At 40.9% G+C, this 24,006-nt stretch overlaps 1 protein-coding gene and 1 long non-coding RNA gene across 3 annotated transcripts; one reads left to right on the forward strand and one right to left on the reverse strand.

The window, feature by feature from the left end:
- Positions 1-1,093: 1,093 nt before the first annotated feature.
- Positions 1,094-3,347, reverse strand: LOC137764801 (uncharacterized). 2 transcript variants are annotated; one of them, XR_011074061.1, is made up of 2 exons: positions 3,077-3,347; positions 1,094-1,902 (listed from the first exon to the last, which is right to left on the reverse strand). It is a non-coding gene; the product is annotated as an uncharacterized lncRNA (long non-coding RNA). The 2 variants fall into 2 exon arrangements; XR_011074062.1 differs by having other exon boundaries at positions 3,038-3,347.
- Positions 3,348-5,365: 2,018 nt separating this feature from the next.
- On the forward strand, positions 5,366-15,470 carry CLK1 (CDC like kinase 1). Its single transcript, XM_068544686.1, has 13 exons — positions 5,366-5,488; positions 6,999-7,162; positions 7,495-7,723; positions 8,742-8,832; positions 9,232-9,298; positions 10,427-10,543; positions 10,633-10,799; positions 11,671-11,765; positions 11,856-11,985; positions 12,678-12,760; positions 13,214-13,293; positions 13,392-13,482; positions 13,606-15,470. Exons 2-13 carry the CDS (start codon positions 6,999-7,001, stop codon positions 13,747-13,749), a joined length of 1,458 nt encoding a protein of 485 aa, XP_068400787.1. The 5' UTR covers positions 5,366-5,488; the 3' UTR covers positions 13,750-15,470.
- Positions 15,471-24,006: the final 8,536 nt, after the last annotated feature.

The raw sequence follows: 24,006 nt of genomic DNA on the forward strand, positions 1-24,006 counted from the left end.
CATTTCTTCGTTTGTATCATTTCTGCAGATGGCTGATCTAATTAATTGATTCTTTCTTAACTGCAATTTGGGAGTTAGCTTGCAGTTATTCTCTTGTTACTATTGGTACCTTCCATACCTTACGCTAAACTGAGGGGCCAGTTACACTAATGCCCTCATGTTTTGTTTCACCCTTTTAATTTAACCATTAGTTTCTAGAATTAGTATTAAGGCCTCTTTTAGGCCAGAATTTGGTTTGCCACTTCTTATACTTGATATCTTTCTTCTCCAAACATGTCACTGAATTTTTATCACCACCCTTAAGAGTATTTTACTGATTGTCAGGAAGTTTTTGTACTGACTGACATTGCCTCAATTTTTATTCCAAACTGTGCCATTTTTTTAGTGGTACAAATATGACTTTTGGGTTCTTAGAGCTCATTCTTATGTCTTATTCTTATGTCTGCTTAGTTGTACCCATAAGGATCTCATAGATAGGGAGGTATACTGGCTGCCCCCTTGGGCCTCTCATAGGCTACCATGAGGATCAAAATCCAGAACGTTGATTTCTGTCCACTCACACTGAATTGACTGGTTCACTGATCACATTAGCAGTTGGGTAATTGACATTCTGTTCCACGTATTACTTGGCAGTAAGTATAAACTACTAAGAAGACTAGAATATTGCTGATCAACCCAAATTCTCTTTAAAACGAAAGTAACGTGGTTCCCCAACTAGACAAGAGGTTGGCAAACTGCAGCCCTCAGGCTGGCCACCTGTTTTTGCAGATAACATTTTCTTGGAACTCTGCCATTCCCATGTTTATGCAGTGGCTCTGGCTTTTTTGTGCTACAAGAGCAGAAACGATTGGCTGTGACAGAGACCAAATAGCCTGCAAGCCTAGAATATTTACTCTCTGGCCGTTTAAGAAAGTTTGCCAACCCTTGACCCAGACTATCAGAAGTTGCCAAATAATCATGGTTTCACAGCAAAGGGAGTTGTATGAGTTTAAGGGATAGTATAAACAAACTATGCCCGAAACCTTCTTCACCATGTTGCCGAAATATCAGCTTCCCTGTGCACCGAGGCCGAACAGAAATACGGAGACAGGGATTTTGGAGGAAGAGAGAGATGGCTTTATTTTTCTGCTAGGCAGAAGGGAAGACACAGCAAGCTAGCGCCTCAAGAACTGTGCCCCGCCCCCTCCTTGGGAATCGGGAGATTTTACATGTGGGGCTCACAGCCCGGGGTATATGATAAGGATCGAAGTAGTGAAGGTCTTGCATGCTTCCTTTCCTTTGCATTATTTCAAAACAGTCATAGCTGGCGTCACGCTGCCTGGTAATTGGGGTCCGGCAGTCTGGTAACTGCGTCCATTTGCCTCTGGTTTATCGGCCTGTGACCTTGTCTCTGAAATGCAAAAACTATAGGGGGTGATTTGTTACGAGGGGCGTATAGAATGTAAGTGCCGGGAGTGAAAGGCGGGGTATGTAACTCACAGAGTTAGGGGTGATGGGTGCCGAATGTAAATTACATAGCGTCAGGGAGTGAGTTTCGCTTTGTAAAGTACAAATCCAGTTACTACAAATTAGTGACAGTTAAACAAGGAGTGATTAACTCTCTCAGGGCCGGCTGTGCTGCTTCTTTCGCCTGCTCGATGCTCCTTTTTTCCCCCTTGCTCTCAGGAGAAGAAAAAAGAAAACTCTCACTTCTATTTACATCGCAACATGATTAACTCAGGGCCGGCTGTGCTGCTTCTCTGCCTGCTCGCTGCTCCCTTTGTCTCCCTTGCTCTCAGGGGAGGGAAGACTTCATGGCTCTTTTTGCTGCAGCCACCATTCTTGAATTGTACCTGAATTCCTTAGAATTCTTGAGTCCTGTTAGATCCTCGTTTGGAGCTCTTGAGTAGAAGGCTTGCAGACCTTTTGGTTAATGGCAAATTGAATAGTTGTAATTAATACCTTGGTTGAACTTGGAAATTTCCAAATCCATTTAGCAACACATTCATAATCTCTATGGTGGGTATTTCTGAAGACATGTTTTTTTGTTGTTGTTTGAACAACTAAAACTAGTGAGTAATTTATTGAGCTTCTTCCAAGTTTGGATACAAAGGTCATCGGACACTGTCTACTCCACGGGAGCACAGTCTGAGGACCTAAGAGACATGTAAATAGATAAATTTTCATACAAAGGACTCAACTTTTAATCAGTTTAGTAAAGTGGATAGATCAGTTACTATTTCACTAATGGATTGATGGTTCTTTAAATTCAATTTGTACCAACTGTGGTTCAGGTAGTGATACTCCATATAATAATTCTAAAGCAAATCTAGAAGAATACATGATAATGGAAAATTTTTAAAATATAATGAAAAAGGAATTAATCCCAATCTTTATAAAGCTGTAAATATCAATATTAAAACTGTGATGGCGTGAGGGATAAGACTAGAATAATAGAAAAAGAGTGTAAACAGTAGTGTATACATAGTTTATTTAAAGCAGTATCCAAAAATCATTAAAAAAAAGAGAAGAGGGGACTTCCCTGGTGGTGGTTAAGACTCTGTGCTTCCATTGCAGGGGGCATGAGTTTGATCCCTGGCCAGGGAACTAAGATCCCGTGTGCTGCACAGCGCAGCCAAAAAAAAAAAAAAAGTTATTCCATAAATTGTGTTAGGATAACCAGTAAATGACATGGAGAAAAAAAAGCAAAAGAATTTCAGATATACCAAAATTCCAGATGGATAAAAGAGTTGCCTTTTTAAAGAAAACAGAAGAAAAACTTAAAACATTTCGAAGAATTCCTCTGAAGAAGAAAGGAATTTCTCAGTTTATAAACTTGACAGAGGTAAAGACGGAATAGGTTTAACTGCACGAAAATAGGACAAAAGAGAACTGTACATTCAAAAAAGCAATAAGGTATGAATGGGCAAGTCACAAGAGAAAATGTTCAACTTCACTAATTAGAAAATAAAGTTACAAGTTCAGTATCCACCAAAATAACAAAATTTTTAATGTTATGCACTAATTTAGTTAGAGCCGCCAAAACAAAGTACTGTACCAGAGACTGGGTGGCTTAAACAACAGAAAAATTTCTCACGGTTCTAGAGACAAGTTGGGAGATCACGGTGTGGGCAGGGTTGTTTACTCCGAGGCCCTTCTCCTTGGCACGTAGATGACCATCTCCTGTCTTCACGTCATCTTTCCTCTGGGTGTGTGTTTCCCAATCTCTTTATAAAGACACCAGCTAAAGTGGATTAGGTCCCTCCCTAATGACCTCATTTAATCATATTACCTCTGTAAAGACCCTATTTACTGCCAACTAAAAATTGTCGCTTACCATCTGGCTCTAGTGTATAAGAGTGAAGTCACTAGCCGCCGCAGTCACTGACCTTCAACACACCTTGAAGGGAGTTCAGAGTGGAGATCAGGAATGAGGCACCCTGTGCTTTGGGGAAAACTGGCAGAACAGGCCTTCAGATAGATATTTTCAGGAGAAGATTTTAGGAGCCCAATTTCTTGCACCTTCTCATATCCAGAAAAGCACTAAAATCATTAATGGAGACACCTACCTGCTCCTCGTGACTAGCAGCAATCCTCTGCCAAAACGTATGCTTGACTGCACGTATCCCCCTTCACTAAAATCACAGATAACACTAACTTCTCCCCCTACCTCCTGGGAGCAGTTCCTCAGCGCTGAGAGGCTATCTCCCCAGGCATTTTGCCCCAAATAAAACTCACACCTCTCACATTGTGCATTTTTTTTCAGTCCACACTGCAAATACAGTCACATTCTGAGGTAGTGGAAGTTAGGACTTAAACACATGAGTATATGGGGTGCGGGGGCGGAACAGCCCTTCAAACAGCCCATAGCATGCACTAACAGACGCACTAAGATGGCTAACTTCATTAATGAAACTTTGGGTATATCCTGAACCAGTAATCGGCTGTATGTGGGCTTTGCTAAATTTAAAACCATTTTGGAAAGCAATTTTGGCAACATGTACAAGATTTTTTCATTGGCTTTTACCCTGTAATTTTACTGTGAGGATTTCGCCTAAAGAAATTAAATACTCTAAATTGCTGTCTGCACAAACTGCAACTTTGACCTGTAATAGCAGAACATGGCTAATGCCCATATTTAGATTGCTGTTAGGATTAAGTGAGAACTTATGTACAGTGTTTAGCACAACGACTTCGATTAACTGTTACACTCCAAGGAGTGGGATTCCCTAGGTTTTGCTTAACATTTAAATGTGCTGTTAAACATATACCGAATAGCTGGAAATTTCACAAGTTACTGTGAGAAATTTCTCCCTCACAAGTGAAATACTTACCTTGTACTTAGTGATCCTGACCCCATGTAAGAATCTAGGTATTAATGGTTTTAAAGCATCTTCAAATCCATTTTGAGAAGCGGCTTAAGAAATGCAAACAACCACAGGGATTTTGGGAATGCGTATTTCTCATCTCTTTACCCTACAGTAGTTGTGTATCCGTATCGGGCAGGTTATCTACGCTGCTCTCCTGTGCAAATAAAACCAGTAAGACTACGCTTTACCTTAACGCGTGATAATTTTATGCATTCCACTAAATTTGTAATGAGTACGTGATTTTTTTCAAGTGACAAAATGGAGAAGGGGCGGGGCGCGGGAGTCAGGATTGGCAATTACTTTTTCCATCAAATTGCAGCTTGGAAAAAAAAAATTGCAGCTTGATTTTTGTTGTTCAGAGGTTGTTTCCTGATAATCGTCTATCTTCTAATGACCTTCCATTTCCCCCTTTTACAGTTTGCTTGACCTTTACACCGCAGAGGCCTCGCTTAACGCGGAAATGTTGCTTGTGAGGAGTTCCACTTTCTGTCTCCAGGCTTTTGCTCTCACATTTCTTCGACTTTTAAAACCTCGGGAAAAATCTTTACAATCTAAGTTCAGTGCGTGTGGGTCCCAGCCACTGAAGATTTAACTAGTTTTAAACAGGTCTCAGAACTTTAACAAAAGCCCAAATCCAGACAATTCCCAATTTGGGGCTATTCGACGCAGATGGTGTAATTTTTTTTAAAGCATCGTTTAAGCGGTTGCAATAGGGCACAGGCTATTTTGTACCCTGCTTCCCTCACTTTTCCTCATTTCTAGCGTTCACAAACACAATCTTTAGTGACCATGAGCGAGTCTCTTCTCTCCAACTCTTACTATGTTTTCTCAGAGTCGGAACGGAGAGCGGGGCCAACATGGCGGCCAGCATCAGCTTCCCTCCCTCCACCCTTGGTCGCTGAGCGCCCGACCCAGAACCTGCGCACAAGTCGGAGCCTGAGTCGGCTCAGCCCTCCCTGCGTGCACGCCCCGCCCGGAGGCGGAGGCCCGCTTGCAGCGTCATCGTGTTTTCCAGGAGAGTCCTGACGCGGTGGCTGTCAGCTCCATTTTGCTGCCGGAGCTCGCAGCAGGCAGCTGCGTTTTCTCCGTGGTCGCGTTGCAAGCATTGTCTCCTTAGGCTTGGACTCTTTTCCAGGACGGTAAGACGCAGGAGGAAGCAGGCCAGGTGTCAGGGCCTCTTTTTGTGCCTCGAGAGCGCTTGTGACGCTCCCCTCCAAGCTTGTTGGGCGCCCGCAGTCTCCGGCACGGTGACCCCCCCTTTTCCCTACCCTCCCGGCTGCACAAAGGTGGCTCGCTTGTCTTCCATGCTTTGCCTAGCCCGTCGCTGCGAATTTGTTTGAACCGCAACGCTCCAGTCACTGGTGGAGGGTAGCCATAGAGTTTGCCAGGCGGGGTGGGGTTCTCGAACGTTTGCCTTCCCCGAAGGGAGCGGGGAGGGCCAAGCCCAGGAACCCACGGGCGCCATCTTGTCCACGGCGGTGGAGGCCTCGGCCGGGCTGTAAAATGGCGGCGGGGCGGAGAGGGCAAGGCTGTCTGCGGGGGGGTGGCGTTGACTCGGGCTCTGGAATGTGCCTAAGTCTCGCTCCTCTGAGGAAGTGTTCTTAACAAATGAAAAGAAAGAACACGTTGACTTGGTGTAAGGCGGTGTCACTTAATGTCCTGTTGAGTCTTAAAGGATTCCAGGGAAAATGGCGCGTGCCTTTGCCTTCAGTGGTGTAAACAAAAGTCAGGTTGAGGATCTCGAGGAAAGAAAAGTAATATGGCGTATTTGAAGGAGCGCGTGAGAGAAGTCGGGCAGTGGGGCCCTTTAGCCGAAGGTATTTTTGCGGCCCCCCGCCCAGAACAATCGGAGCTTCTTGATTTCGAGTTGCTTTTAGAGACGAGGTGAGGCCCGGGCGGTTAGTACTGGTATGAACGGTAGTTGGTGAAAAGTTTCTACATAACGTCTTTTTCAAGTTGTTAGGAATTTGTGCTTCTGGCAGGAAAGGATTTTTCCCAACGTTCAGAAATTGGGATTTCCTCCTCTCTGTTTCTCTTTTCCAACACTCTTCTAGTAAATCTGAGCGTGACATAAATAATGCAGAATACCTATGAACAAAGTTCAGACTCTAGATTTTGAGACAGCAGAAAAAAAAAATCATTGGGTTTATCAGTGATTTCAGGTTGGGTGATAATGATTTTTTTTTTTTTTTAAAGAGAAGAAAGATATTCGCCATGTATTTCTTCTTTAGGTCTTTTTTTTTTAAATTTATTTTTATATATTTTTTTGGCTGTGTTGGGTCTTCGTTTCTGTGCGAGGGCTTCCTCTAGTTGCGGCGAGCGGGGGCCACTCTTCATGGCGGTGCGCGGGCCTCTCACTGTCGCGGCCTCTCTTGTTGCGGAGCACAGGCTCCAGACGCGCAGGCTCAGTAGTTGTGGCTCACGGGCCCAGTGGCTCCGTGGCATGTGGGATCTTCCCAGACCGGGGCTCGAACCCGTGTCCCCTGCATTGGCAGGCAGATTCTCAACCACTGCGCCACCAGGGAGGCCCGGTAATGATTTTTGAACTTTGATTTAAAAGAACAATTAAACGTCACAACTAGAGTGAATTTGCAACAGTGTTGACATGTGGGGTAGTATTTAACTGGGAAAAACTTGTCTTTTATGTAGATGAGGCACTCAAAGAGAACTTATTGTCCTGATTGGGATGAAAAAGATTGGGATTATGGAAAATGGAGGAGCAGCAGCGGCAGTCATAAAAGAAGGAGGAGATCGCATAGCAGTGCGCGGGAGAACAAGCGCTGCAGATATAATTACTCTAAAACATCTGATAGGTAATGAGGGTATTTATAGTGTCTCAATATAAAAATATTTTCATTACAGTGTTGCATATCAGTTGTATCTCAGTAAAACCGGGGAAAAAATACATTTTCATGATTAAAACTAGAGGCGACTTAAAATAACTGATTACCATTTCTGTTTCCAGTGATAACTTGTAATGGTTGTAAAATTGTGAGAGGTTTTTTTGTTTTTTTTTTTTGTTTTTGCTTTTTGGTAAGAAAAGCGTAAAATCTTGTTCAGAGTACTGTTTTCAGAGATTTACTGAGAATTTGAGGATATTTGGGATTAACATAGAGCATTGAAAACACATTTTCTCTTTTTCTAGCTATTATCTGGAAAGCAGATCCATAAATGGGAAGGATTATCATAGTCGACGCTACATTGATGAATACAGAAATGACTACAATCAAGGATGTGAACCTGGACATCGTCATAGAGATAATGAAAGCAGATATCAGAACCATAGTAGCAAGTCCTCTGGTAGAAGTGGAAGAAGTAGTTATAAAAGCAAACACAGAATTCACCACAGTACTTCATATCATCGTTCACATGGGGTATGAGCTCTTCTAAAATATTTTGGAAATTTTATTTCCCTTGTGGAACAGGAAAACTTGAAATTGTGTTTGATCATTTGAGGAAGTTCTGTTTAAGATAAAGTCGTCTCGATTTTAACTTGCAGGATTCTTTGTGTTTATACATTGGATAGGAAATTCTTCAAATACCATATGTGTATAGTTATATAGTAATAGATTTTATTAGTAGTTGGCAACTAATTGTCATTCCAGTGACAGGAGGTAATTTAGGTTGGTTTATAGCAGGGATTACAAGATATTTTGAAAGTTTTCTTATAGTACTTCAAGAAATGTGATTTGTTAAATTGAAGTCTTATTACAAATAGAAGTAGAATTTTATATTTGTACGACTGAGGATTATGCCGTGCGTGCCTCTTTGTTCTGGCAAAGCATATTCTCTAATCCTTTTTTCACTAAGGAAACCACTTAAACAGATTTGAATGTTATGGGTTATGGGTTAATTTGGTGATCAAGCTCAGATGACATTTTAAATACCATAGTGTTATTCTTGTATGCCAATTTTTTTTTCTCCCCAAAATTAGGATTTTAAATTTTATTTGCTGTTTTGTTATTTGTTTTCTTAGTTTAGCTGGGAAATTATAATTTGGCCACAGTCTACTTTTGACAAGTAAATATTCTACAATTTTGCAACATTAAATTAGGACACTAGAAACTTAAAATTATGTTTCAGTGAATGCTACAACTAAGCATTTTTTTAAAAAAGAAAAACAATTGTATTATGTTTTGTTGCCTTGCCACTTTGAGTATCTTATCTGAAAATCTGTTCCTTGCCATGTTTTTCTCCTGTTAACATAAACTATGTGCCCTGTGAATTTCTGGGGACTGAATTTGAAATTGCTCCTGCCAACCGTTTGTGGCCTGGCGTGTATCTGAATGCCTGAATATCTCCCCGCTGAATGAATTTCGTATTCTGCCCTGAATTCACTCGGGTATATTGATTGGCTGGATGATCTTGGTGCCGCCCACTTGACGTTTCCAGAAGAGTCACCGAAGGAAAAGAACCAGGAGTGTAGAGGATGATGAGGAGGGTCACCTGATCTGTCAGAGTGGAGACGTACTAAGTGCAAGATGTATAGAATATTTTTCAACACTTATTAACTTTTCAGATAACATAATCTATATATAGATTAAGATTTCAGGGATTTGGAAATCTTTTTTTCTTTCTCTGTTTTTGTTTGTTTTTTTCCATTTCTTTTGGTGGGGGGGGATTGTGTTTTTACTTTCTTTAGAAATTTAATGTTTGTTATGCAGAACTTCCAAAACAGTAAATCAAGTTAATGAAATTAGCTTAAGAATGAAATTAGACCTAAAAATAGTTATATATGTTTTTTGGCAGTGTTGACCAATAAAATATCTAGTGACTAAGGAAATTTGTAGCATCAACTAGAATAATCTGCATTTGATAGCCTTTATTGTAAGTAAACTGTTTCCACTTCTTGGTATAACTGAGTTTTATTTCTCTCTTTTAGATGAAATTGTTGATACTTTAGGTGAAGGAGCTTTTGGGAAAGTCGTGGAGTGCATTGATCATAAAGCGTAAGTCTCCTGGCCTGGGATTGCACTTGGGAAGGTGAACAGTATAGAAAATTTATTCAGCTTTAATATATAGTCTGGCCACGAATTACACACATCATTATACCCTTTTAGCTTGGATTTTTGACTTATGTATAGGAAACTACAGTAAAGTTACTAGCCTTTTGTGTTCTTAACCAGTAGCTATTAATAGTATGTGTAAGTCTCTAATTACAAGAGTAGATTTTATTGTTTCAGAAAGTATTCTTTTGTTGTCCCACTGGGCACAGTTGTGGCCATTGTGTTTTGTTGTTTTTTTTTTTTCCTGGATCAGTAGATTTTAGCCTTGGTTTTATATTAGGAGCCTGTGGAGCTTTGCTCACCCCAGACATTGAACCAATCTTCAGGGTAGTTTACCTGGGAACCTGTATTTTTAGAAAGTAACCTAATTGATAAGGGGTAACACAGCTAGAGCTGAGAACTCTCCTAGATTGGTGTCATAAGTTTAATTATCTATGCCCTTCAAACAACTGATTGAAATTTCTTAACATAGTGTAAGAAATGTTCTTTACTTTGCTTCCTGTTTGATTTTTTTTTCCCTTTGGAATGGCAAAGCTTTTCTAAGTGAATTATTAGAGGAGGCTTCCTACTATTGGTTGGTAAGGTTCTGAGAACTAGAACTCTTTATCCCCACTATATCCCAACTTTTTTGGTAACCTGGACCAAAGGAAGATTGGAGTTATTAGCCAGTGACTGGTATTATAGGAAGAAACTGCTCTATGTACACTTGTTTTACGTCTTAGTTGGAATGTAAATTGAGGTGATAATGTCCCAGTATTGTTAAATTAGAGCTATTGGTACATAGTTAAAGGACCAAAAAAAAATTCAAGTGAGTGATGGTCTGATGAAAAAAATCTGTCATTCAGCATGTGTTACCGACCCTACCATATGCCCAAAGGTCATTCCAGTTGTTTACACTGAGTTGAAGTTAGAGTACTTACATATAATTAGACAAAACTGAATGCTAGATCATAAATTCAAAAAAACAAATACAGTGGGTCAGAATAGAAGTAGTACAGTTTGAAGAGTGATGGAAAAATGGAATTGGACATCATCGTTATCATTTTTTTAATGTTAACTTTTCGTTAACAGGGGAGGTAGACATGTAGCAGTAAAAATAGTTAAAAACGTGGATAGATATTGTGAAGCTGCTCGCTCAGAAATACAAGTTCTGGAACACTTAAATACAACAGACCCCAGCAGAACATTGTAAGTATCAAAATAGAACTTAGAAAATGGCCTCGGGTAGATTTGAATTGTAAGAGGCTGTACTCAGTTTTTTTCTCATATGTTTATAGCCGCTGTGTCCAGATGTTGGAGTGGTTTGAACATCATGGTCATGTCTGCATTGTGTTTGAACTACTAGGACTTAGTACTTATGACTTTATTAAGGAAAATGGTTTTCTGCCCTTTCGACTGGATCATATCAGGAAGATGGCATATCAGATATGCAAGTCTGTGAATTGTAAGTGTTTGGCATATATTCCAGAAACTTGAGTTTATGGAGACTGATTTTAATGCCAGACCAATTTGAATCTTTGAAAAGAAAAAAATACAATCTAACGTATATGACTTGGAGGCCTGACTTAATTAAGAGTAGGTAGGAGAGGGCTTCCCTGGTGGCACAGTGGTTAAGAATCCGCCTGCCAATGCAGGGGACACGGGTTCAAGCCCTGGTCCAGGAGGATCCCACGTGCTGCGGAGCAACTAAGCCCGTGCGCCACAACTACTGAGCCTGCGCTCTAGAGCCCGTGAGCCACAACTACTGAGCCCATGAGCCGCAGCTGCTGAAGCCCGCGCGCCTAGAGCCCGTGCTCCACAAGAAGAGAAGCCACTGCAATGAGAAGCCCGTGCACCGCAACGAAGACCCAATGCAGCCATAAATAAAATAAATTATATTAAAAAAAACATTGTTTAAGTGTAGGTAGGAGAAAGATGTGGTTGATTACAAGCGGTTGGTCAGTTTACTGCATTTCATTCAGTAAAGAGAATATTGTCCAGCACATAATAATAAATTGTATAAGACTGATTTAACCTTCCTGATTTCTAAAAATGATAATCTAGAACCACTGGGTTAAAATTAAGGAATGGCAAATCTCAGCTTCATAAGAGAAAGATACTTCTTGTAAGCAGTTAGCTGTCAGTGAACTAACTTTTTAGAGGGGTAATGGGGTTTAGTCCCTGGTGGTTTTGTAGTAGGCTATTGAATGTTGACCACTTATTTGGACATATGAAAAGGCATTCAGAGAGGATTTTTGTTGTAGGGCTTTGGGGTTTGGTTAGGTTTTTGGTTTTCGATTTTTCGAATACAGGAACTTTTTCTGTTTCTTTCTCAGTTCTGCACAGTAATAAGTTGACTCACACAGACTTAAAGCCTGAAAACATCTTATTTGTACAATCTGACTACACAGAGGCATATAATCCCAAAATGGTAAGTCTTTTATCTTTTATCTTCATAGTTTTAAGTGAATATTTTACACCTTCTTAATGTAATGCCTCCTAAATCATTTATGATTTTCAGAAACGTGATGAACGTACTTTAATAAATCCAGATGTTAAAGTTGTAGACTTTGGAAGTGCAACATATGATGATGAACATCACAGTACATTGGTATCTACAAGACACTATAGGGCACCTGAAGTTATCTTAGGTAAGAATTTCTTAATTGTGCTTTGAGACCTGTGTATGTCTTTATTGAAGCTAACTTTAAAATTTATTTACAGTTCTAGGTGTTTGTGGGACTACCTTTTTCCCTTTTAGGGATTAGTATAGTAAAACACATTAAGGGTTTTAAGCTCTTGCTTATTCCAAGTAGTCAGCTCTGGGACTTTGAGAAGTTGCTTAATCTTCCTAGAATTCAGTTTGCACATTTGTAATATGTGATGGGATGTTATCTTTATTTATTTTTTGGCTGCATGGCCAACGTGCGCCCCCTGCAGTGGAAGATGGAGTCTTAACCACTGGACCGCCAGGGAAATCCCATGATGGGATTTTAAAACATAATCATATAATGCGTGTTATACTTCATACATGTCATGTCTAGTCAGTCTTTGCATGGTGTAGATTGCTCCCATTTTACAAGTTCGTAAATGGAGGTTTAGGAAAAAAATTTTTTCCCCAAATCAGTCCCAAAAGAGTAAGGCAGATTTGGGGCTTGAAACTAGATGTCTCCAGAGCCCTAACTAATTCTTACATGCTATGCTATCGTATTATGTTTAAGCTTGGATTAAGTGATTCCTTTATGATCTTTCCAGCTCAAACATCAGATTATATCCTTGTTTTTTAAAATGTTGATAAGAAATATTGAGGATTTTTTCATTAACAATTTGCTTTACTTTGCAGCCCTAGGATGGTCCCAACCATGTGATGTCTGGAGTATAGGATGTATTCTTATTGAATATTACCTTGGGTTTACAGTATTTCCAGTAAGTGTCAATGATCTGTTTCAATGACTTTGCAAAAGTAAATTGCCTGTTTATATGAATTTAACACAAAGTACACACATTTAGGTAGCGCTTTTTCTCTCTCTCTCATTATAGACTGTTAATTGTAGGTAAAGGTAAAGAAATAAAATCACATGTAATTCTGATGCTGTTGGGCATTTGTATTTTCTTTATAATTTATCATTTTATTGGAAACATTTCTAAGTATATTACAAATAGTTATCTTTGTTTATTTTGGGAAATTGTTGGTGAACTTCTGTAGGCCTTAATTATTTTTTCTTCTGAGCTGTAACTTGCTAAAAGTATGCCTGTTTTAGAGATCACCTTCCTTTGTGACCTGTAATCTATGGACTAAAAATTTAGCAGCTGTGTTAAATAAGAACAAAGCACGATGTGCAAATAGAGGTAGTTAATAACTTTTCTTTACTATTTTAGACACACGATAGTAAGGAACATTTGGCAATGATGGAAAGGATTCTTGGACCTTTGCCAAAACATATGATACAGAAAACCAGGTATGTTTAAGAGTAAGTGCCATCGATCACCTTTGCTAGATGTTTTAAGTTTTCATTGTCAACATTATAAACATGAATGGATGTGGACTTACTCTTAGGAAACGTAAATATTTCCATCATGATCGATTAGACTGGGATGAACATAGTTCTGCTGGCAGATATGTTTCAAGGCGCTGTAAACCTCTGAAGGTAAGCCTGGGTCATTGCTTAAGTGATCAAAACCTTGAGTTTTCCCTCTTTTTTTGGTGGGGAAATAAAATTATAATAAGTGGTAGTAGAAAAGGCTGTTGATTGTATTTATTTTCCTTTCAGGAGTTTATGCTGTCTCAAGATGCTGAACATGAGCTTCTCTTTGACCTCATTCAGAAAATGTTGGAGTATGATCCAGCTAAAAGGATTACTCTTAAAGAAGCCTTAAAGCATCCTTTCTTTTACCCCCTTAAAAAAAGTATATAAATCTGTAATTGTATAGCTCCCTTAAGAGATCATGTGGACTGTATCAGTCTAATTTTTAAATATTAAGTTATTTTGTACAGCTTTTGTAAATTTACATTTTTGTATTGCCATGTTTATTTTGTTTGGGTAACTCGATTTAAGTAAATATCAGCTAAGTAAAGTAATGAACATCTTTTTCAGTAATTACAAAATGATTTATTCCGAATAAATTTTTGTACTTATAAAGTTTATATGAATCTGTATAGTTTGTTTTTAGCACCATTTTTGTTCTACCTGTTATTGTAAGAATGGATGTGTATCTCTTCCTGGAGATTTCCTTAAGTCTTTGGAAATGTTTAGCTTTGTTTGCATTTTAGGGGTTGCCAGCATTGGGAGTTATGCCTTCCTTCTCTAAACCAAATGCAATGAAACAGGTTATAGAATACAAAGAACTAGAGATGAGCCAAGAAAATTTTGTTCTCCCTTTATTCCCAAATTTAATATTGCTGCTTTCTTGTCACCCCCAGTGGGATTCCACAAATGGCTTAAGTTAGTGGGGAATTTAGGTTTTAGAACTTAGGATTCTACGCAGTGGCTTTTTTTTTTTTTTTTTAAAGACTTTTTTAGAGTAGTTACAGATTCACAGCAAAATTGAGAGAAAGGTGCAGAGATTTCCAGTATACTTCTTGCTCCACACATGTATAGCCTCCCGCATTATCCACATACCTCATGTATTTAGCATAGGAAACAGAGTGTTTTCACTGCTCTAAAAATCTGCTCTATTCATCCTTCTTCTCACCTCCAACCTCTAGCAACCACTGATATTTTTACTGTCCTTAGTTTTGCCTTTCCTAGACTGTCATATAGTTGGTGTCGTATAGGATGTAGTCTTTTCAGATTGGCTTTCACTTTTTGAGTAATGTGCATTGAAATTTCCTCTGTGTTTCCATAGCTTTATAGCTCATTTCTTTTTAGCTTACAATTTATTTTTTATTTTTTTAATTTATTTTTTTTAATTTTGGCTGCACCAGTTCTTAGTTGTGGCATGCAAACGTCTTAGTCGCTGCATGCAGGCTTCTTAGTTGCTGCATGTATGCAGGATATAGTTCCCTGGCCAGTGATGGAACCCGGGCCCCCCTGCATTGGGAGCATGGAATCTTACCCACTGGACCACCAGGGAAGTCCCCAGTTTATTTTTAAATCCTGGAAGACACTGAAAGATCTAAACTTCGGGTAGTGCTCCCCACACGCAAACACACCTGGTCAGGAACCCAGTAGAAGAGGCCACTTTGTAGGAAGCATTGCAACGGTAGAGTTGTGCGGTATGGATATATTTTTACTGCAATTTTTAAAATTATACATAGCATATCCTTGTTAATATTTTAATGTAAATTACAAACGTACCTAATCAAATTAAAAAAATAAAAAATTTGAATTTAAGTATCCTAAAACCACATAAAATGGCAACTTTCACTCAGATTATTTATATGGTAACACTAATAAAGACTTAGCAGCATTACTACCTAATGCTGTTTTATCCTAGTTCTTTCTGATTCCATTTTAGTCTGTATCTTTGTGCAGTTCACAGTTGTCTATCATAAATATCTTTTACAAAAAGAACCTGTATGAGCATATATTTTCCAAGGTGGTTTGGTCCAGTGAAGTATTAATAGATGTGTACCAGAGAGGACTATCAAGAACTAAAGCATTCTGGTTGCAAATAATAAATATCTGTTCTCTAAGATTATGTGGACTTTTTATCTATTTTAAAAAATTTATTTATTTGGCCACGTCTGGTCTTCATTGCGGCATGCAGGCTCTTACGTTGCTGCACATGTTCTCTTCGTTGTGGCACATGGGCTTCTCTCTAGTTGTGCGTGGGCTCAGTAGTTGTGGCACACGGGCTCTAGTGCCCATGGGCTTAGTTGCCCCGTGGCATGTGGGATCTTAGTTCCCCGAGGACCCAAGTCCCCAGCATTGGAAGGCAGCTTCTTAACCATTGCACCACCAGGGAAGTCCTTAAATTTTGTGCACGTTGATGTCCAGTTATTCCTGCAGCATTTGTTGAAAAGAGGGTTTTTGTTTTGGGTGACAGGAGTGTTAGAAATTTAAAAGTACATTAAGGCCGAGAGATTTTAAGTGGATTTGTCATCCATGATATACTTCCTTGTTGCCAAGATAAGGATCCCAACTCCAGAGCCAAACTGCATAGATTCAAATCTAGCGCTTACTAGCTGTGTGACCTTGGACTATCACTAAATCTCTGCTTGCCTATATTATTTGTAAAACTACAGAAGATTATAGTATTTATGTTACAGTTAGGAGCATAAGTTAGTTTAATATATGAAAAGCACGGTTGGAATAGTGGCCTAGATTCTACATAGGCTATTTGTTATGGAAGAAGGGACACGTGTTTTGGTATTTTCCTTTGGCCCATGCAATAGTGTTTTTTGATTTTTAATTTATTTATTTTTGGCTGCGTTGAGTCTTCTTTGCTGTGTGCAGGCTTTCTCTAGTTGTGGCGAGTGGGGGCTACTCTTTGTTGCAGTGCACCGGCTTCTCATTGCAGTAGCTTCTCTTGTTGCGGAGCACGGGCTCTAGGCACGCAGGCTTCAGTAGTTGCAGCACGCAGGTTCCATAGTTGCGGCATGCAGGCCCTAGAGAGCACGGGCTTCAGTAGTTGCGGTGTGTGGGCTCAGTAGTTGCGGCGCATGGGCTTAGTTGCTCCGCGGCATGTGGGATCTTCCCGGACCAGGGATCAAACCCATGTCCCATGCACTGGCAGGCAGATTCTTAACCACTGCACCACCAGGGAAGTCCCGCAATAGTCTTTTAATTTACTTCCCACTTAAAAATTATATCAAGGTTCCCTGTGCAGAGGATTTCTCTGAATTTTTGTAAGAGTAAACCCTAAATTGTTGATACGTTTCAAATTACTTAACCTAGGTACCATAAATTATGTACTGTATTATAGTCTTAAATTTTTAGCTGTGTAATTTTTGCCATTGAAGGTGGTGACTTGTATATTCAGTTGTACTAATTCCTAACCTAAGCTCTGAGGGTTAGAATGCATTGGTTACATGTTTGACTGAAAGATACATTAGAGTAGATGACACAACCCTTAAGGGCCTGTATGTTCATAAATTTAAAAGAGAGGCATTTCCAGGCTTTGAGGCTTATCCTGCCTCCTCAGAAATGGTGTCCCAGAGCCAGTTTGCTGACATCCTGTTGGTCAAAGAAAGTCACATGACTGGACCCCAGAGTCTGCATGGGAGGGTATAACAAGGTTATGTAAAAGGTGTGACCAAGGGCAGAAATGGAGAATTTGCACCATCAGTAAGTAGTCTCACCCACCCTACCTACCCCCAGTCTATTAATAGGAGCCAGAGTATGCCTGTTAAAACTAAATATCAAGTCACTAAGTCCTTCAAAGGCTTCCCCATCAGTTTCACCACAGTCCTTATAATCACCTTTATAGTATGCTATGCCACTCCATGTTACCACATTGCTAGGTACTTTCTCCTAATGCAGGGCTGTGGCCTCACTGGCCTCCTTATTCCTGAAGCCTGGCAAGTACAGTCCTTTCTCTTATAGATATACATGTGTCTCCATCTTTCTCCTTCAGGTGTTTAATTCAGTGAGGGCTTCCCTGACTACATTACTTAAAATTGCCACAATCTCCCTTGCAAACGCCATCCATATGCCCCTTTTCTGCTTTATTTTTCTCTGTAGGCATCTATTTTTACACCTCTGAAAGGTAAGCTCTATGACATCAGAGATTTTTGTTTTGTTTTGGGTTTTTTTTAAACATCTTTATTGGAGTATAATTGCTTTACGATGGTGTGTTAGTTTCTGCTTTATAACAAAGTGAATCAGCTGTACATATACATGGTTTGGTTTTTTGTGAGCAGAGTTCTTAGGGAGAGATCCATGTAGATAATCCAGGAAAGACTATACAGGCAGAGGAAACAATAACTGCCTCTGAAGCAGAAGCATCCTTAGTATGTTCAGTGAGCACCAAGGAGACCAGTGTGGTTTAAGCTGAATGGGTGTTGAAAAAAGTGTTAGGAGATGAGGTTAGAGAGAGAGACCTAGGGGGGCACATCACATAGGATTTTGTAGATTGTTGTAGTAAACATGAGATAGAAAGTCACTAGAAAGTTCCACATGGTTGCAAGAATGGAATGGTTGCCTGCGGCCCCTGGCTTATAGTCTCCCAGTAGAAGAGAGAAAATTGTTTCAATAGTCACAGAAAAGAATTCCCAGAAAAGCTGTGGCATCTTAGTTTTGCTTCAAAAAAACAATGCAAGGAAGGGGACTTCCCTGGTGGTGCAGTGGTTAAGAATCCGCCTGCCAATGCAGGGGACATGGGTTTGAGCCCTGGTCCGGGAAGATCCCACATGCCGCGGAGCAACTAAGCCCATGCACCACAACTACTGAGCCTGCGCTCTAGAGCCCGCAAGCCACAACTACTGAGCCCGTGTGCCACAACTACTGAAGCCTGTGCGCCTAGAGCCCGTGCTCTGCAACAAGAGAAGCCACCACAGTGAGAAGCCCGTGCACCACAATGAAGAGTAGCCCCTGCTCGCCGCAACTAGAGAAAGCCCGCGTGCAATAATGAAGACCTAATGCAGCCAAAAATAAATAAAATTAAAAAAAGAAAATCCAAGGAGGTTGGAGGAAGCAGTTGGGGGGCAAGGGGGCCAGTATAGAAAAAGTAAGATTGGCCTTGAGATAATAATAGTTGAAACTGGGTGATGGGTCAGTGAGGGTTCACTATTTTTTTTTTCTTGTATATATTTTCAGTTTTAAAGTTCAAAGAAAAAACCAACTTTCTATGGAGCTGGACCACATTGTAAATGGGTTTTACTGTATTCCAATGAAACTTTTAGTTACAGAGATAGGCAATGGGTGGCTGGATTTTCAGAAATTTGACTGTGATGTGTCTTGGTGTCTATTTCTTTGGGTTTATCCTATTTGGAAGTGTACTCAGCTTCTCAAATTTGTAGTTAAATTTGGAAAGTTTTTAGCCATATTTCTTTGACGACATTTTCAGCGTTGCACTTTTTCTCCTTCCTGGGATTTCAGTGACATGAATACTAGATCATTTGTTAATGTTCCACAGGTCCCTGTCCCTCAGGTCAGTTTTTTTTTTCCATCTATTTTCTTTATTTTTCAGATTGGATAATTTATATTATTCAGGAGTACCAATTCCTCATTCCCCTCTTTTATGCTGTTTAGCCCATCCATTGAGAGTTTTCCCCTTAGTTATGTTTTTCAGTTATAAAATTTCCTTTTGGTTCCTCCTTATGTCTCCTTTTTATTTGCTGAGACTTTCTAGTTTTCCATTTGTTTCAAGTGTGTTTGTAATTGCTCACTGCAGCAACATTGTGATGACTGCTTTAAAATTGTTGTGGGAATTCCCTGGCGGTCCAGTGGTTAGGATGCCATGCTTCCACTGCAGGGGGCACAGGTTCGATCCCTGGTCAGGGAACCTAAGATCCTGCATGCTGTGTGGCACAGCCAAAAAATAAAATCATCGTCGGGTAATTCCAACACTTACGCTATTTGGCATCTGTTGTTTATCTTTTCTCTTTCAGGTTGTAATTTTCTTGATTCTTGGTATGACAAGTAATTTTTTTATTGAAACTGGGACATTTTTGGCATTTGTGTTATGAGACTCCGGGTCTTATTTAAGTATTCTGTTTTACCAGGCTGCCTCTGACACCACCCTGGTCGGAAAAGAGAGGGCACTACCTCGTTACTGCTAGGTGTGGGTGGACACCCAGCTCCTGTTGACACCCAGGGTTGGAGAGGGACTTCTCATCACTGCTGGGCAGAGTTGGGAGTTCTGGCTCTCTACTAGGCCTCTGTGCCACCCTGGCTGGGAGGGGTAGGATTGCTTCATTTCCTATTATAGGTATACCTCGAAGAGATATTGTGGGCTCAGTTCCAGACCACTGCAATAAAGTGAGTGTTGCAATAAAGCAAGTCACACAGAGGTTTTTAGTTTCCAAGTGCATATAAAAGTTATGTTTACCAGGACTTACCCGGTGGTCCAGTGTTTGAGACTCCACACTTCCACCGCAGGGGGGGCACGGGTTCCATCCCTGGTTGGAGAACTAGGATCCCGCATGCCGCACAGCACAGCCAAAGATAAAAATAAATTTTAAAAGAAGTTATGTTTACCCTACACTGTAGTCTGTTAATTGTGCAATAACAGTAAGTCTAAAACAAAGTATGTTTTAAAAACTGAAGGTTTATGGTAACCCTGCATCAAACACGTGTGTTGACGCTATTTTTCCAACAGCATTTGCTCACTTCATGTTTCTGTGTCACGGTTTGGTAATTCTCACAATATTTCAAGCTTTTTCGTTATTACATTTTTATGGTGCTCTGTGATCAGTGATTTTTTTTTTAAAGGCCTTCTGGTGAGTCTTTTTTTTATTTTTTATTTTTTATTTTTATTTATGGCTGTGTTGGGTCTTCATTTCTGTGCGAGGGCTTTCTCCAGTTGTGGCAAGCGGGGGCCACTCTTCATCGCGGTGCGCGGGCCTCTCACTATCGTGGCCTCTCTTGTTGTGGAGCACAGCCTCCAGACGCGCAGGTTCAGTAGTTGTGGCTCACGGGCCCAGCTGCTCTGCGGCATGTGGGATCTTCCCAGACCAGGGCTCGAACCCGTGTCTCCTGCATTGGCAGGCAGACTCTCAACCACTGCGCCACCAGGGAAGCCCCGATCAGTGATTTTTGATGTTACTATTGTAATTGTTTTGGGTCACCGTAAACCGCACCCATGTAAGATGGCGAACTTAATTGATAAAATTTCTGACTGCTCCATCAACCAGCTGTTCCCCCATCTCTCCTTCTCCTTGGGCCTCCCCATTCCCTGAGATACAACAATATTAAAATTAGACCAATTAACCCTACAGTGGCCTCTAAGTGTTCAAGTGAAAGGAAGAGTCGCACGTCTCTCACTTTAAATCAAGCTAGAAATGATTAAGCTTAGTGAGGAAGGCATGTCAAAAGCTGAGGGAGACCGAAAGCTAGGCCTCTTGCACCAAACAGCCAAGTCATGACTGCAAAGGAAAAGTTCCTGAAGGAAATTAAAAGTGCTATTCCAGTGAACACATGAATCGAAACAGCCTTATTGCTGATATGGAGACAGTTTTAGTCGTCTGAGTAGAGGATGAAACCAGCTACAACATTCCCTTAAGCCAAAGCCTAATCCAGGCAAGGCCCTAACTATCTTACATTCTGTGAAGTCTGAGAGAGATGAGGAAGCTGCAGGAAAAAAAGTTTGAAGCTTGCAAAGATTGATTTGTGAGGTTTAAGGAAAGAAGGTGTCACCATAACATTAAGGTGCAAGGTGAAGCAGCAAGTACTGATGTAGAAGCTGCAGAAAGTTATCCAGAAGATCTAGCTGAGATAATGAAGGTGGCTACTCTGAACAGCAGATTTTTCAATGTAAATGAAACAGCCTTATCTTGGAAGAAGATGCCATCTAGGACTCTCATAGCTAGAGAGAAGTCAGTGCCTGGCTTCAAAGCTTTAAAGGACAGGCTGACTCTTGTTAGGGGCTAATGCAGCTGGTGACTTTAAGTTGAAGCCAGTGCTTATTTACCGTTCCAAAACTCCTAGGACCCTTGAGAATTATGCTAAATCTACTCTGCCTGTGCTCTATATTTTCTATTTTATTTTTTATTTTTGGCTGCGTTGGGTCTTCATTGCTGCGTGCAGGCTTTCTCTAGTTGTGGCGAGCAGGGGCTACTCATTGTTGCAGTGCGTGGGCTTCTCATTGTGGTAGCTTCTCGTTGTGGAGCATGGGCTCTAGGTGCACAGGCTTCAGTAGTTGCAGCACGCGGGCTCAGTAGTTGCAGCACGTGGGCTCTAGAGCACGCAGGCTTCAGTAGTTGTGGCGTGCGGGCTCTAGAGCACGGGCTCAGTAGTTGCGGCGCATGGGCTTAGTTGCTTGGCAGCATGTGGGATCTTCCCAGACCAGGGATCGAACCCTTGTCTCCTGCATTGGCAGGCAGATTCTTAACCACTGTGCCACCAGGGAAGTCCCTGCCTGTGCTCTATAAATGGAACAGCAGAGCCTGGATGACAGCACATCTGTTTATAACAGATTTACTGAAAATTTTAAGCCCACTGTTGAGACCTTACTGCTCAGAAGAAGTAAGATTCCTTTCAAAATACTGCTGCTCATTGACAGTGCACCTAAGAGCTCTGATGGAGATGGACAACAAGATTAATGTTTTCATGCCTGCTAACACAGAATCCATTCTGCGGCCCATGGATCAAGGAGTAATTTCAACATTTCAACTCTTTATTATTTAAGAAATAATAGGCTATAACTGGCATAGATAGTGATTCCTCTGATGGATCTGGGCCGTCAATTGAAAACCTTCTGGAAAGGATTCACCATTCTGGATACCGTTAAGAACATTTGTGAGTCATGGGAAGAGGTCAAAAAATCAGCATTAACAGGAGTTTGGAAGAAATTGATTCCAACTCTCCTAGACGCCTTTGAGGGGCTCAAGACTTCAGTGGAGGAAATAACTGCAGACGTGGTGAAAATAGCAAGGGCATTAGAGTGGAGCCTGAAAATGTGACTGAATCACTGCAATCTCACAATAAAACTTGAAGGGATGAGAAGATGCTTCTTAATGGAGGAGCAAAGAGACTGGTTTCCTGAGATGGAATCTACTCCTGGTGAAGATGCTATAAAGATTATTAAAATGGCAAAGCATTTAGATGTCACATAAACTTAGTTGATGAAGCAGCAGCAGAGTTTGAGAGGATCGAGTCTAATTTTTTTTTTTTAAAGATTGATTGATTGATTGATTGCTATGTTGGGTCTTCATTTCTGTGCGAGGGCCTTCTCTAGTTGCGGCGAATGGGAGCCACTCTTCATCGCGGTGCGTGGGCCTCTCACTATCGCCACCTCTCTTGTTGCGGAGCACGGGCTCCAGACGCACAGGCTCAGTAGTTGTGGCTCACGGGCCCAGCTGCTCTGCGGCATGTGGGATCTTCCCAGACCAGGGCTCGAACCCGTGTCCCCTGCGTTAGCAGGCAGATTCTCAACCACTGCGCCACCAGGGAAGCCCTCGAGTCTAATTTTGAAAGAAGTTCTGCTGTGGGTAAAATGCTATCAAACGGTGTATCGCATGCTACAGAGAGGTGGTTTGTGAAAGGAAGAGTGAATTGATGTGGTACACTTCATTGTCTGTCTTTAAGAAACTGACATGGCCACCCCAGCCTTCAGCAAACAACACCCTGATCAGTCAGCATGGAGGGAAGACTCTCCACCAGCAAAAAGATTATGCTCACTGATGATGGTTAACATTTTTTAGCAATAAAGTTTTAAAATTAAGGTGTGTACATTGCTTTTTTAAAAAAATATTTATTTATTTATTTATTTGGTTGTGATGGGTCTTAGTTGCGGCAGGTGGGCTCCTTTGTTGCGGCTCATGGGCTTCTTAGTTGCAGCACACGAACCCTTAGCATGTGGGCTCCTTAGTTGCGGCATGCGAACTCTTAGTTGCGGCATGCATGTGGGATCTAGCTCCCTGACCAGGGGTCGAACCCGGTCCCCCTGCATTGGGAGCGCTGAGTCTTAACTACTGCACCACCAGGGAAGTCCCTACATTGCTTTTTTAGACATAATGATATTGCACACTTAATAGACTACAGTATAGTGTAAACATAACTTGTATATGCATTGCTGGGAAACCAAAAAATTAGTGTTAGTTGCTTTATTGTGATAGTCTCTTTACTGCAGTTGCCTAGAACCAAACCAGCAATATCTCCCAGGTATGCCTATAGAGGAAAGACAAATCATCTTAATCCAATCAGGTACTGAGCTGATTTGAAACTGGGATTCAATCTTTTTCAGGGCTAATCTGTGTACAAGTCTACTCTTACTTCTAAGGTATGTACTCAGGTAGTCTCTGTTAGTTTGGGTTCCCCCAGAGGCAGAGCCTGAGACAAAGATTGGACTGCAGGTAGTTTATTTGGGAGATGATGCCATCAATTGTGGAATGGGGAGGTGAGACAGGAAACGAAAAACAGCCAATACAGGGTATACTGTCAAGCAGTTGTCACTGTAGGTAGTTGAAGTTTAATACCACAGAGGAACTCTGGGAACCAGTGTAGAACATGTCTTAAAGTTGTTCTACCCGAGAGACCAGAGAGAGAGAAATCTATTAAGTAACTCCTAGTGGTGATTTAGGCTGCACTGACTAAACACGGAAGCAGGGGGTGGGCTTAATTCTTGGT

This window comes from Eschrichtius robustus, chromosome 5 (assembly GCF_028021215.1).
Source record: "Eschrichtius robustus isolate mEscRob2 chromosome 5, mEscRob2.pri, whole genome shotgun sequence".
Taxonomy (NCBI): Eukaryota; Metazoa; Chordata; class Mammalia; order Artiodactyla; family Eschrichtiidae; genus Eschrichtius; species Eschrichtius robustus.

Excerpts from the sequence above, each read along its gene's own strand:
- CLK1 (XM_068544686.1), top strand. The coding sequence starts at position 6,999 with ATGAGGCACTCAAAGAGAACTTATTGTCCTGATTGGGATGAAAAAGAT. Across the intron at positions 7,163-7,494 it reads TACTCTAAAACATCTGATAG|CTATTATCTGGAAAGCAGAT; the intron begins GTAATGAGGGTA and ends CTCTTTTTCTAG. Across the intron at positions 11,766-11,855 it reads AGGCATATAATCCCAAAATG|AAACGTGATGAACGTACTTT; the intron begins GTAAGTCTTTTA and ends TATGATTTTCAG.